Source organism: Lactuca sativa, chromosome 9 (genome assembly GCF_002870075.4).
Source record: "Lactuca sativa cultivar Salinas chromosome 9, Lsat_Salinas_v11, whole genome shotgun sequence".
In the NCBI taxonomy this organism is placed as follows: Eukaryota; Viridiplantae; Streptophyta; class Magnoliopsida; order Asterales; family Asteraceae; genus Lactuca; species Lactuca sativa.
The window spans coordinates 36,871,909-36,886,640 of record NC_056631.2 but is presented as its reverse complement, the minus strand read 5'-3'; the positions used below and the strand labels follow the sequence as shown (position 1 = coordinate 36,886,640).

The following is a 14,732-nucleotide window of genomic DNA, read 5'->3' as shown; positions in this document are numbered from 1 at the left end:
CGAAGTCCGAAATTTATGCATTCATGCATGTCGATATGGTGAAATTTATTACTAGTTTTTAATTTTAATCTTTAATAATCCTTTTTCTATATTCTTAAATCTTTAAAATTAAAATAAAAAATAAATGGACCATAATACTTGCTTTAACCAATCACGTTAAAATAGTCATTTTTTTATTCCGTTGTCGTTGTAATGGAATCCCCATTCTATTATTCTGTCATCGCACACCAAAGTGACCAACACTGGTCAATTGCACCTAATTTTTTTAGAAAGATTCCACACTTCCACCTCTATATTATCCGCTATTAACCAAGCATCAAGAGAGAGAGAGAGAGAGAAGAGAGAGAGAGAGAGATGACGGAAGTGAGAGCAGACGGAGGCTCAGCCGCAACAGCTGCTACCGGAGGATCACCGACGGTAAAATCGATCTTCATTCATCCAATTAAATCATGCAAGGCCATTTCCGTTTCACAAGCACCTCTTTCTCCCACCGGTAATCTTCGTCCCTCCAGTTTCAACTTCCAATCCTTGCAAATTTTATACATTCAGTGAAAAATCCAATCTCCAAATTCATTAAAAAAAGATTCAATTCCACCTAAAAGTTTAGATCCTCTGGATGCAACTCGTTAAAGTCATTAATGTTTATTACGTAATTTTGTTGGCCAACCTAAAAGGGGTTAAACGTGTCCCGATTTTACCTCTGTAGCTTGCTTAACCAGGTGGTTCTTTCTGCATGTTCACTTGCACCTCTGCTAACAGCATAACAATCAATAAATTTGTTAGATTTTGTTTTGATACAGGGTTTGTGTGGGATCGTCATTGGGTAGTTATAAACTCAAAAGGCAGAGCGTGCACTCAAAGGGTTGAACCAAAGCTTGCTCTAGTTCAAGTGGAGATGCCCATGGAAGCCTTCTCTTTGGGTTGGGAGCCCAAAAAAACTTCTTATTTGGGTATATCTTTCTTCCTTAACATAACTAAAACTTGTCACAAAAAAGATACCAAATTTCACAAGCGTTGTCCCAGGAGGAATTGTTTATGCAATATGAATTGATTTGATCTTGTTCGGGCAGTGGTACGTGGGCCCGGTATGACTACCGAGCTCAAGATCTCATTGACCAAACCATCATTACGGTCAGACGGGATTTCGGTCTGGGAGTGGTGCGGGTCAGCCTTGGATGAAGGAGACGAGGCTGCAAAATGGTTCACTGAATATCTTGGAAAACCTAGCCGATTGGTGCGCTTTAATGAAGGTAAAATCCTATCACGTTTTTGTAAATTCATTTTATATAACACAAGAGAAATTTAACTCACTCGTGTTTTTTGTATGTAGAGACCGAAACTAGACCAGTTGACCCTTTATTTGCTCCTGGATTCAATGTTAAATTTACAGATGCTTTCCCCATCCTTTTAGCATCCCAGGTTAGTGACATTTGTTATTCAAGAGGAGGGTATTTACTTCTTTTTCACACAAGAATCGCAATTTTGTCCCATTGATATCAAATGCATTCTGTTATATTCATAATTTTAAATATTGAATTCTGCAGGCCTCTTTGGATGCTGTGAATGAACAGTTAAAGGAACCCGTTAGCATAAACCGGTTTAGGCCCAAGTATGTCTTTCATTGTTTTAAATTGTTATCTGGATAATGAAATTTAAAATATTTGAGAAAATTACAGCCAATTTGGGAAACACTTGAAAACAAACAAACAAATGAGTCTTTCTGCATTAAGTCAAAAGTACTAACAATTAACACATCTTTGGCTTTTTCATAACAAATTTCTCATGCAGCATCTATGTAGATGGTTGTGAATCGTTTGCTGAGGACCTCTGGAAACATATCAAAATAAACGGGTTAACTTTTACAGGCGTCATGCTTTGCCCACGTTGTAAGGTATTGCAATTCGTCAATAACACATGTGTCATATTAATTTTTTTTTTTTTATTATTTTGAAAAGTTGAACATTTATATTCATTTAATTCAAAAACCTTTTTCTCAGGTGCCTACAATCAATCAAGAGGACGCGACTGAAGGGAGTGAACCAACTGTAACCATGATGAAGTTCCGATCGGCCAAAGTCTTGGAAGTGAACCCCACAAAATACAAGGGCAGGGTGAGTTACATGTCCCCACATTTTATCCTAGTTGTAAGAAAGTAAGGATCTATGTGTATAATCTTCCGTATTCATTTAAATGAATAAAATTTGTAGGTTTACCTTGGGCAAATGATGGTGTGTGAGAATATTGATAACAATTGGAGAAAGGTTATCAATGTTGGAGATGTTATTCATGTGGAAGAGGCATTTGCATCGTATGCAGATGTTGCAGTTTAATATTAATATTTATTGTTGGATAGTTGCAGACTTAGAGACTATAAGTTTTGCTGTCAATATACATCATGACAACCGTTGTAAGATTGCCTTTTTATTTTTTTTCTTGATTAATTGAGCTCTAGCATGAAGAAATGGATGAATAATTTCAGGAAATAAAAGAAAATTATTGCAAGTTTCTGTTAATCTCGAGGATTTATCACACAGTACGTATTTTCCCATAATGGATACCAATTCTCATTCCAAGTATTAATAGTTACATAATACGAACATTGACTTAAACACATAACAAATAATATATATATGAGTCTAATATACATATACAAACTAATATTCCTCCATACTTTTGAGCGGGAGGCTGCCAATCTAGATCTAAACCTTTGACCAAAGAAGACGGGAGTTGCATTAATTTGAAGCAGCATCAATCAAGGAAAGTGTAATACATTCACATAAACAGTAAAATGCAATTCTTTTTAGCGAGTCTACTCAGGCTCGCAATCAATTAGAACTTGGACTACTGAATCCATTGTAGGCCTTTTATTCCTGTCTTCCTCCACACAACTTACACCAATCTCAACAAGTTTTACAGCTTGCTTCCTACTAAACAACCCTCCCAACCTCGAATCAATCATCTCTTCAACCCACAGATCCATTTCTTCTCCTTGAAGCTTCGTTTTCATGACCCTTACAAACTTCATAAGCTCCGTTTCTTCCTCTTCCTCTTCCCCTTCCTGAACAACAATATTAGAAAGTCGACTTCCCCTTGTCATTTCTAAAACCAAAACCCCATAGCTGTAGACATCAACTTTTGCTGTGATAGGAAGGTTGCTAGCCCATTCTGGAGCCATATATCCTTTTGTCCCTCTGATCCTGGTAAACTCCGAGCCTTGACCACCTCTCTGAGTCAACTTTGCCAGACCAAAATCTGCAATCTTTGGTTCGAACGACTCATCTAAAAGAATGTTTTCTGGCTTAACATCACAATGAATCACCCATTCTAGGCACTCATGGTGTAAATAAGCTAAACCTTTTGCTACGCCTATGGCAACTTTGAACCTTTCTTTCCATTGAAGAAAACTCGAGGAGAACAATCTTTTGTCAAGAGATTGATTTTCTACAAACTCATAAACTAGAAGTTTGTGTTTTCTCTGAGAGCAGAATCCCCACATCCTCACTAGATTCATGTGATTGATTTTACCAATGGTGCTGACTTCTGTCCAAAACTCTCCACCTTCTTCGCTCACATCACCCAGTCTTTTCACAGCCACCACCCTTTCGTCTTCCAGAATCCCTTTATACACAACTCCTGATCCTCCTCGGCCTATCTCCTCCTTAAAGTTCCGTGTCGCCTTCAACAGCTCTCTATAACTAAACCCTCTAAATTGACTAGATACCATACGATACCCTTCTTCTAGGTTGTTTACCAATGCGTTGTTTCCATAAAATATCCACCAGCCCAATAAGATGACCAAAGCTTCAACTAAACCAAAAGCTATAGCAAACGAGTAAAGATAAACCCATTTCACCTTTCCAGCAGGTGATTTATACATAGATGGAGAACCCACCATGACTGGGACATCTGTACATATGGCCTTTGAACCATTAAGGATTGAGGCAGATTCGGGAGCTTCCATGCCAATTGGTACTTTGAAGTACATGGTTGCTGGGAAATTAGGATACTGGTATCCATTAAAAAGGTCGCTTTTTACATAGCAAGTACCTTCACCTGTTAGCCTGTAACCAAATGCTTCACAACGACAATCACCCAAGCAGATGTCTCTACATGATTCAAACGAAATGCGTGATGAGAAATTTAGATCAAAGCCATAGTAATCAGTATGCTGCATCGGCACAAATCCAAACGTTGCTGACTTTCCACATGTATTGTTGAAAGTAGGCTTACAACCTTTACCTAAATCATTAGGGTCACTCCACTCATAGTGAGGTGGACATGAACATTCAGGTTTGTCTCCATAAACACAAACCCCGTTTCTCCCACAGATTCCATGAATATTACATGATTGTGATATAGCTTGCCACGAGATCGACCATAATCCTGTTGACTCATTCAAGCTATAAAATCTGAGATTACCATCATAGTCCATGGTGAGCCTCCTTCTGATCCCAAAACCCATATCTGAAGAATTAAATTGCAACCCATCGCTTGAGTTAAACACACCGAGATCATTAAAGAATGCGTATCTGGTATTGTTAAAAGGGGTTCTTCCATAGGCCCAAACATTAAGACTTGGATCAGGACTAGGCCAGTAGACACTTGATATTTCTGGGCCATCGTAAAACATTGTTAAAACGTTATTACTACCATAGCTCAAACTAAAATACCCAGGTTGAAAACTTTCTTTACTGAAAGCAGATATCAAGCTTTTGCTCCTTGTTAATGATTGAGAAGGCAACAGAGTATCAGTTGGATAGTCAAAGCTTTGCCAAAGAATCTGATCTTTGTTGTTCATGAGTACTAGATTACCTGTATTAAGCAGCACTACTCTATCTACATCCGTGGACGTTGGGTTTGTCTCCCACACAAACGTGCCATCCACATCAGTCAAAACCATGGCACCATTTGTCTCAAGTGTTAACTTTGAGCCATGGCCATTGACAGGTTTGTTGCTGTTTGCAGTCCAAACCACAGTACGTTCTTTGGAGTTTGTAAACCAGATTGCAAACCAGTAAGCATTGGTTTGAAAGCCATAGAAGCCGCAGGTAAAAGTGTTGTCAGGGGAGGTTATGAAGTGTGAATCATCATCTACGGAGAGAAACGAGCCTCTATAAAGATGATCCTGAATTGTGTTCTTTGATACGGAAGATCTCATTAAGCAACAGAAGAGGAGGAGAAAGACTCTTTTCGTCATGCTGGGCTGTTTAATTCTTTCAGTAAACAGCTTACTTTGTTTTAGTGAAGAGCGAAGACTTTGCGTTTGGAAGTGTTAATTATTTATTCGGGGTAGGGCGTGCATGTATCACCTGAATCCTTGTATATTTGCATTTCTTAATACTAAAGACTTTGTTCTATGTGTTTAAAATGTAAAATGATTAATGTTATATTAGATACAATGAAAGATTCTGACATGAAATATATTATGAATTATCATTTATGTCTTAGTTGATGATAATTTCTTTTATTATGTCAACGGTTCATTAATCTATTCTATTTCTATTTCTAATCATAACCACATTTTGTCAAACTCAGTATAAAATGTTTCCATGTGTCTTTCGTAGATTTGTAGCATTTTGGTTATACTAATTAGAAAATTACAAATTTGGCCATTTTCTTTAATTACTTAGTAAAAATAGCAATAAATAAATAAATAAAATACAAAAATAGCCATCAAAATCGCAGATAGATTAGAGTCATCTGCAATTTTGGCATTTGATCTGTGAATATACAAGTGTTTAAAGCGTGGACGTGCATTGTCAACTATACGTTAGTTCATCTGCGATTTCCTCTGACGTTTCATCTACGATTTTGCACATTTTTTTTTAATTTTAACTACGAAATCGTCCGTAGCTACTGATTTTCGCCTACAAAGAGAGTTCTTACAACAAAAACCTTGCAAAATGAAAGCTCAAAAAGGTTAAGGTATTTATACCCTTAAAAAGTCAAAATCGCAGATCAACGTCTAATAAAATCGCAGAGTCCATCTGCAAATGTACAACTGCCAATGCACGCGCACACTTTAAACACTTGTACATTCGCAGATTAAATGTCGAAATCGCAGATGACTCTAATTCATTTGTGATTTTGGTGGCTAATTTTGTAATTTGTGTTTTTTTGGCTATTTTTTGCAAATAATTAAAGAAAATTGTTAAATTTGTAATTTTCTCTATATTTATTCATGTTCATTTACCCATGTACGAAACTACAAATCTAGATGGTCACTGCTAACATATGAATGAATTACGACAACACTTATTTTATTAATTACCGACATTTTCATAAAAATAAGACAAAATTACATAAATGGTCTTTGTGGTTAACCAAAGATAACAGCTTTAGTCATGTTAATCTTTTTGATAAATAATCTTGTGGTTTTTAAAACTTTGAGCCATATGAAATGACTTATTTGTCCTTTTCAAAACTCTTTTATCTTTTTTTATTTAACAAAAAAATATTTTAATTTAAAAAGAACTATTATTATCTAACATTTTATTAAATTATTTATAAATCTCTTTCAATAAAGAATGTTTCCATTTTCCCAAAATTTCACCAGAATTATATTTTTATATCTATGCAAATCAACTACCCAAAATTTCTAATTTTTCATTTTCTCTATAAGAACTAAATCGGAGCTTATCATCATCATCATCATCAATGGCAATTACCAACCTAGTTTCTATATTTTCATCCAAATCGTCACTCGATTTTGTTCACATCCATATGATTAATCAAAGCATTTCCGATAACACCTTCAGCTTGTCGTCTTTTTCTCCATCCCAGACATGTAATGCCTTACTTCTTTTTTATCATTTCCAGCATCATCACCATTAATTTCTGGTTGGATAACTCATAATTCGCACCACCACTTTGCAGTTCCGCCGCATGTGGTAGTGTCGAAGACTCTTCTGGGAACTTTTGTTTCAGTTTAGATCTAGGTAAGGACAAACTTAAAGAAGTCGGTGGATCATTCACAACTGGACCATTGTTTTGAAGATGATGAGTGTGACATCCCCATTTTCAAGGCCAGGAAAGACCGATTTTGTTTATGCTTTATAAAAATCAAAGTACCTCTTTTAATAAAAATATTGCGGAATTTGTTCCCAGTAAAACATGATAAATACGTTATCAAAGTATTTCCAAAGAAAAGTATTTTTATTCATTTTAAAACATTTGGAATGTCATCATCAATACAGAAACATAAGCATAAACAGAACTTACATTCATTATCACTAGTGATTTATATCTCCTTAATCTCTCAGTGTAATGTGACTTCATATCAACACCTGTGATATAAATAAACTAAGTGGGTCAGGTTGGGAAACCTGATGAGTACACAGGGTTTTCAACCCACAATAATATAATTATTATGTTTAATCATCAAACAGACAACCCAATTACCCATCCCCATTATCTTCTTTACTCTTAAGAATCTACCCTAAGAATAAGTTATTCCTTGTTCATTTATTCCTAAGGCTCATCCTAAGGAATCAACACGAAGTCCATCATTGCCACGTTTTACACAACAGGCACTAAGTCTGCATAGTCGCCAGGGTTTAGGCACCAAGTCTTCATGGTCACCAGGGTTTAGGCATCAAGTCTGCATGATCGCCAAGGTTTAGGCACTAAGTCTGCATAGTCACCAGGGTTTAGGCATCAAGTTTGCATGATCGCCAATGTTTAGAGTACACCGGGTGAATACATCGTTCACAACACCTACAGGTTGCGAGCCTGCTAGTGTTCCACTGGAGTGTCTAGAATAATCCGTGGTTGTCATCCATACTCTGCTAGATGACGGGGCCAACATTTGGGAACAAGGATTCTCACATCGTCCACCTCTCACCCTTACCTCATGGTCTATATCACCTCTCAACTCATCATCCAACTCATATTTCATCTACCTATGTTTTACCCAACATATTATGTAGATATAAATACATATACATTTAAATCATATAAAACTTGTATAAAATCGTTCATCCAGCATAGATAACAATTATACAGATCATATGTACACATAGCACGTAGTTTATATAAAATATTTCATATCTATGTGTAAGATGAAATAGACCATGCACTCACTTGAAAAGGTGGTGACTCGGCACTCGGACAACACTTTGTTACTGTTAAAACAATTTCCCTCGGACAAAACCTATTATCATTACCACTAGAGTTTAGTCTAATGTTTGACGAGACTAATTAATAGTCTAGCTATTATTACTATTATGTAAGCGTTAAACAATACTCTTCACCCACTATCTATAGACAGGGGCCAGACATAAAACACCGGAGGGCATGACCATTTTGGCATATAGCCCTTCTGAAATCCAACAACCCTATGCGGCCCTTTAAACCAGATTCCTCGTACCGTGAGTAATTAAAAAGATATTATAACGACACTTATATAATTGATGATAATAGCCCAAATATTTATTATAAGGTCCTAATAACAATACTAATATTAATCGTAAGCTATACTTAAAGTAGGATAAGCATAACTCACTTATATTGGGGCTTAGCGAATAACCGGACTCTGCGCGGACAAAACTTCTGAGCCGAAATCTCTTCTTCTCGGGACCTTCTGGCGCTTCAGGACTCACTACTAACTCCTAAGAAAGGCTATAGAAAAGCCTTGAGGCTTTGGGGGTGTTTGGGAGAGAAGTTGAGAAAAGGTGTGAAGAAAATTGAGGAAAAACGCCTCTATATATAGGCTGTCAGCACCAAGTACGCTGAGCGTACTCAAAAGTTACGCTGAGCGTAATGGGGTTTTAAGGGTTACGCTAAGTGTACTCAAAGTTACGCTGGGCGTAATGTGCCACGTGTCGCAATCTTATGCAAAGCTGTGGGGAAGAAGGTGTGGCCCAGATTGTATCACGTGTCACTCGCAGATTACTCCAAAAACTAATTATCTTATAAATCCGTAACTTTCGCATACGAGCTCCGTTTTTGACGTTCTTTATATCCACGCGTAGGCGGCAACATGATCCACAACTTTCGTTTAGACTCCGTCGGCTAATTTTGGCTTTATTTTTAAAGTTATATTTTTAACAGTCCGGGACAGGATTGATTCGTTAAAAATTCATAACTCCTTAATCTGACGTCCGTTTTCGTCTGTCTTTTTATCATTACGCTACTATTAACGACGTCCGTTTTCGTCCGTTTTTTATTCTCGTTTAGGTTTTGTCAGCTAAAAACTGCTCGATCTAATATTCAAATTTCGGACTGTACACTGCTATTACGAAACTTTGAAAAATCATAACTTCCTCATATGAAGTCAGATTTGGGCGTTCTTTTTATGGACACTCTCGGTTTAACGAACACTATGAATTTTTTTTAGATATCTAAGGCTAAAAAGTCATCTATCGTAAATTTACTATTCACGTCTCCTGGCGCCGTGCCGGTTTTGCCGAAAAACTTCGACGGGTCATAACTTCTTCGTTATAACTCGGATTTCTACGTTCTTTATATGTATTGAACCTTTGTAACATATACTAAAACTTGGTTAAGATTAATCCCTCTAAATAATCTTCCATCAAAAACTCATTTTTGATGCTTATTGTCTCTAAATTGACTAGCCCGGATCTGCGGGCATTACAATTATCTCCCCCTTAGGATGATTACGTCTCGGAATCATCAACGAAATAGGGCATTATAATGATTCCATATGTTATCTCTTCATCCTAGGTAATAATCGTAACTTCTTTGTTTCTTCAAATGAGTATCTAACTCTTAGACTCCTTGAGTGTAGGCGGTGCTCGATCTTGCACTTGCTCCCTATCTCACGTTAGACTCCAAATTATGACATTCAAGTCACAATCTCAATCCTGACTGGATACGAACTTAAGATAAGTTCTTTTATTACTACAATGGAACGATGTGTCATATTCTAATGACCTATCATCGTTTTGCCGAAAAACTTCGACGGGTCATAACTTCTTCGTTATAACTCGGATTTCTACGTTCTTTATATGTATTGAACCTTTGTAACATATACTAAAACTTGGTTAAGATTAATCCCTCTAAATAATCTTCCATCAAAAACTCATTTTTGATGCTTATTGTCTCTAAATTGACTAGCCCGGATCTGCGGGCATTACAATTATCTCCCCCTTAGGATGATTACGTCTCGGAATCATCAACGAAATAGGGCATTATAATGATTCCATATGTTATCTCTTCATCCTAGGTAATAATCGTAACTTCTTTGTTTCTTCAAATGAGTATCTAACTCTTAGACTCCTTGAGTGTAGGCGGTGCTCGATCTTGCACTTGCTCCCTATCTCACGTTAGACTCCAAATTATGACATTCAAGTCACAATCTCAATCCTGACTGGATACGAACTTAAGATAAGTTCTTTTATTACTACAATGGAACGATGTGTCATATTCTAATGACCTATCATCGTATGTTGCAATGCTTAGACTCAAGTCTCTTAGAGTCTTCCAGAACAGACTATAGTTTCCTTCATGTTCTAATCTCATCTTAAAGGTAGCATTTCTAGCTACAAGAAACTATCACGATACCTCTACCGATCTCTTTGATTATCTTTTGTTTCAATCTTCTGGATTAAGTCAGATGCTACATAAAACTTGGTTCTCTGAACCACGTAACATACTCATCGTAGTCGGACTCAATTCGATATGACCACTCGGGTCGGAATAACAATCATCTTCTTAGTTATTACCGAAATGATGGTAATGACATATTTGAATAAAACGGTATCAATTACTAGCTTCTTGGTAACCTTGTGACTTTCCCTGATCCAAGCGTGAGTCATGTGCTTCCGGTAGTATAGGCCTCTACTACCATTCACATCTACTCATACCCGTCCCAAGTATTGTCTCGCAGTTTATCCAAGTCACCATACAGGAAAATCAAATAATCATTCAACACATCAAATAACAAAATGAAGGTTTATATTATTTATTGAAACAATTACATAGGTGTTCAAGTTCACCCTAGACTATGCTTATAATAGGCTACATCTCAAGATACTATTCTCTTGGCTACTTCATAACTCAACCTTCGGGTATGACTTCCTCATCCTTGATTCCTTGCGTTGTTTTCTGCTTCGTCGAGGATCATGTGGAATGTCCTTGGCCTTGGTGGCGTTTCTGGCCTTGCCGCTTCGTTTTTCTTCGGGCAGTCTTTAGAAATGTGCCCTTCTTTGTTACATTTGTAGCACACCTTCTTGTTGGATGTACACTTGCTGGCGTAATGCCCTGTCTTTCCACATTTGTAGCAAGTCACATCTTCGCTACATTTCCCAAAGTGTTTCTTATTACACTTCTCGCACCACTTAGCTTCACCTCCTCCTCCTTCAGTCTTTGAGAATTTCCTTTCTTTGTTGGATTTTGAAGATCCTTCATACTTCCTTTTCTCGCCAACTTCAGCTCTCTCCAGACCCTTTTCCCTAATATGGGTCTCAACATTCTTGGCTGCTCTAACGACTGTTTTCAAGGTAGTTGCCATTTTGACTGTTGGGCCAAAGTCTGTGGGCAGTCCGTAAGCAAACCTATCGATCTTGGAGAGTTCAGTAGGCACCAAGTAGGGGAATAGCTTCATCCTCTCGGTGAATGTGGTGGCATACTCATCCACACTCATTTTTCCTTTCTTCAGGTTCTGAAATTCGTTGTTTATGTCTATCAGATCTATCTCTGAGCAGTATTGCATTTTCAATTGCTCCACGAATGCTTCCCGAGACATTCGCATGGCTTCTCCTCGTGGCATTGTACCTACCAACAACTTCCACTAACTTAGCACTTCATTCTTTAGGTTTCTAACCATAAAGACGGTCTTTTGCCTGTCGCTACAGTTACAACTCTCAAACACCATCTCCATTTCAGAGATCCAGTCCATAATATCAACCGGCTTCGGGCTTCCGGAAAGGCTTGGTGGCTTCGCACCCAAGAAGTTCTTATACATTCATCCATACTTGTTGTTTCCCCTTTCCGGGCCATTCCTGCGTTCTCCTTGAGTCCCAACTTGACTCAAATTACGGGTGTAGTTTCCTTCCTCCGATTGCTTGGGGATCAGCTCAGGTTGCTCAATATGCATGGTAGGTTCGTGCCTATTTGCATGCAACATCCTCCTCATTTCTTCCCTTTGTTCAACTAACATAGCCCGGCTCATGGCTTGTACTCTAGCCATGGTGATTGGTTCAGGTGTAGCTTCTACTACAACAGGTATTTGTTCAATCACTAGGGGCTGTTGATTCCTATTTCCATTTGCGTTCCCGACTCCACTTCGGGTTCTTGCCATTTCGATCTATACACCAATTCAGATGTTCGCTATGTAATGACGATAATTAAGATAACAAACATTTTATTTACGATCGACGTGTAAATCTCCCTATTAGTCCGAAAAGTTACATGCCAGTTCTAACACTGTAATTAATCGTTTAGAAGTCTGAACACGTAAAGTTTCCAGATCCGGTCGGCAACAACCATAGATCTGATCATACATTTAGCATCATAAAGCCTTTATCACATAAAAGCATGTTAGGCATTTTCCCTAAATAAGCTAGTGCTTGTGTCTATTCAGGTGTATTACCTAAGACACACTACTCACAATCATTGCTTAGCATTCTAAGTTTAAGTCTAGAAATAATTCCATATTCCTAGTTCTCTAAAACTAATGCTCTGATACCAACTTTGACATCCCCATACTCACGGACAGGAAAGACCGGTTTTGTTTATGCTTTATAAAAATCAGAGTACCTCTTTTAATAAAAATGTTGCGGAATTTGTTCCCAGTAAAACATGATAAATACGTTATCAAAGCATTTCCGAAGAAAAGTATTTTTATTCATTTTAAAACATTTGGGATGTCATCGTCAATACAGAAACATAAGCATAAACAGAACTTACATTCATTATCACTAGTGATTTATATCTCCTTAATCTCTCAGTGTAAAGTGACTTCATATCAACACCTGTGATATAAATAAACTGCATGGGTCGGGTTGGGAAACCTGGTGAGTACACAGGGTTTTCAACCCACAATAATATAATTATTATGCTTAATCATCAAACAGACAACCCAATTACCCATCCCCATTATCTTCTTTACTCTTAAGAATCTACCCTAAGAATCAGCTATTCCTACTTCATTTATTCCTAAGGATCATCCTAAGGAATCAGCACGAAGTCCATCGTTGCCACGGTTTACACAATAGGCACTAAATCTGCATAGTCGCCAGGGTTTAGGCACCAAGTATGCATGGTCACCAGGGTTTAGGCATCAAGTCTGCATGATCGCAAAGGTTTAGAGTACACCGGGTGAACACATCGTTCACAACACCTACATGTTGCGAGCTTGCTAGTGTTCCACTGGAGTGTCTAGAATAGTCCGTGGTTGTCATCCATACTCTGCTAGATGACGGGGCCAACATTTGAGAACAAGGTTTCTCACATCGTCCACCTCTCACCCTTACCTCATGGTCTATATCACCTCTCAACTCATCATCCAACTCATATTTCATCTACCCATGCTTTACCGAACATATTATGTAGATATAAATACATATACAATTTAAATCATATAAAACTTGTATAAAATCGTTCATCCAACATAGATAGAAATTATATAGATAATATGCACACATAGCATGTAGTTTATATAAAATACTTCATATCTATGTGTAAGATGAAATAGACCATGCACTCACTTGAAAAGGTGGTGACTTGGCACTCGGACAGCACTTCGTTACTGTTAAAACAATTTCCCTTGGACAAAACCTAGTATCATTACCACTAGAGTTTAGTCTAATGTTTGACGAGACTAATTAATAGTCTAGCAATTATTACTAATATATAAGCGTTAAACAATACTCTTCACCCACTATGTACAGACAGGGGCCAGACATAAAACACCGGAGGGCAGGACCATTTTGGCATATAGCACTTCTAAAATCAAACAACCCAATGCGGCCCTTTAAACCAGATTCCCTGTACCGCGAGTAGTTAAAAAGATATTATAACGACACTTATATAACTCATAATAATAACCCAAATGCTTATTATAAGTTCCTAATAACAATACTAATATTAATCATAAGCTATAATTAAAGTAGGGTAAGCATAACTCACTTATATTGGGGCTTAGCGAATAACCGGATTGTGCGAGGGCAGAACTTCTGAGCCGAAATCTCTTCTTCTCAGGACCTTCTGGCGCTTCAGGACTCGCTACTAACTCCTAAGAAAGGCTAGAGAAAAGCCTTGAGGCTTTGGGGGTGTTTGGGAGAGAAGTTGAGAAAAGGTGTGAAGAAAATTGAGGAAAAACGCCTCTATATATAGGCTGTCAGCACCGAGTACGCTGAGCGTACTCAAAAGTTACGTTGAGCGTAATGGGGTTTTAAGGGTTACACTAAGCGTACTCAAAGTTATGATGGGCGTAATGTGCCACGTGTCTCAATCTCATGCAAAGCTGTGGAGAAGAAGGTGTGGCCTAGATTTTCACACGTGTCACTCGCAGATTACTCCAAAAACTAATTATCTTCTAAAATCCATAACTTTCGCATACGAGCTCCATTTTGACGTTATTTATATCCACGTGTAGGCAGAAACATGATCTACAACTTTCGTTTAGACTCCGTCGGTTAATTTTGGCTTTATTTTTAAAGTTATATTTTTAACAGGCCGGGACACGATTGGTCCGTTAAAAATTCATAACTCCTACATCCGACGTCCGTTTTCCTCTATCTTTTTATCGTTATGCTACTATTAATGAG

At 37.6% G+C, this 14,732-nt stretch overlaps 2 protein-coding genes across 2 annotated transcripts; one reads left to right on the top strand and one right to left on the bottom strand.

Moving 5' to 3' along the window:
- Positions 1-251: 251 nt before the first annotated feature.
- Positions 252-2,513, top strand: LOC111882705 (uncharacterized). The gene is made up of 8 exons (XM_023879070.3): positions 252-493; positions 801-950; positions 1,071-1,250; positions 1,331-1,419; positions 1,545-1,609; positions 1,789-1,891; positions 1,998-2,111; positions 2,208-2,513. Exons 1-8 carry the CDS (start codon positions 355-357, stop codon positions 2,328-2,330), a joined length of 963 nt encoding a protein of 320 aa, XP_023734838.2. The 5' UTR covers positions 252-354; the 3' UTR covers positions 2,331-2,513.
- Positions 2,514-2,562: 49 nt separating this feature from the next.
- Positions 2,563-5,414, bottom strand: LOC111882704 (putative receptor protein kinase ZmPK1). The gene has a single exon (XM_023879069.3). The coding sequence runs from the start codon at positions 5,195-5,197 to the stop codon at positions 2,810-2,812; it is 2,388 nt and encodes a 795-aa protein (XP_023734837.1). The 5' UTR covers positions 5,198-5,414; the 3' UTR covers positions 2,563-2,809.
- Between the last annotated feature and the right edge of the window lie 9,318 nt (positions 5,415-14,732).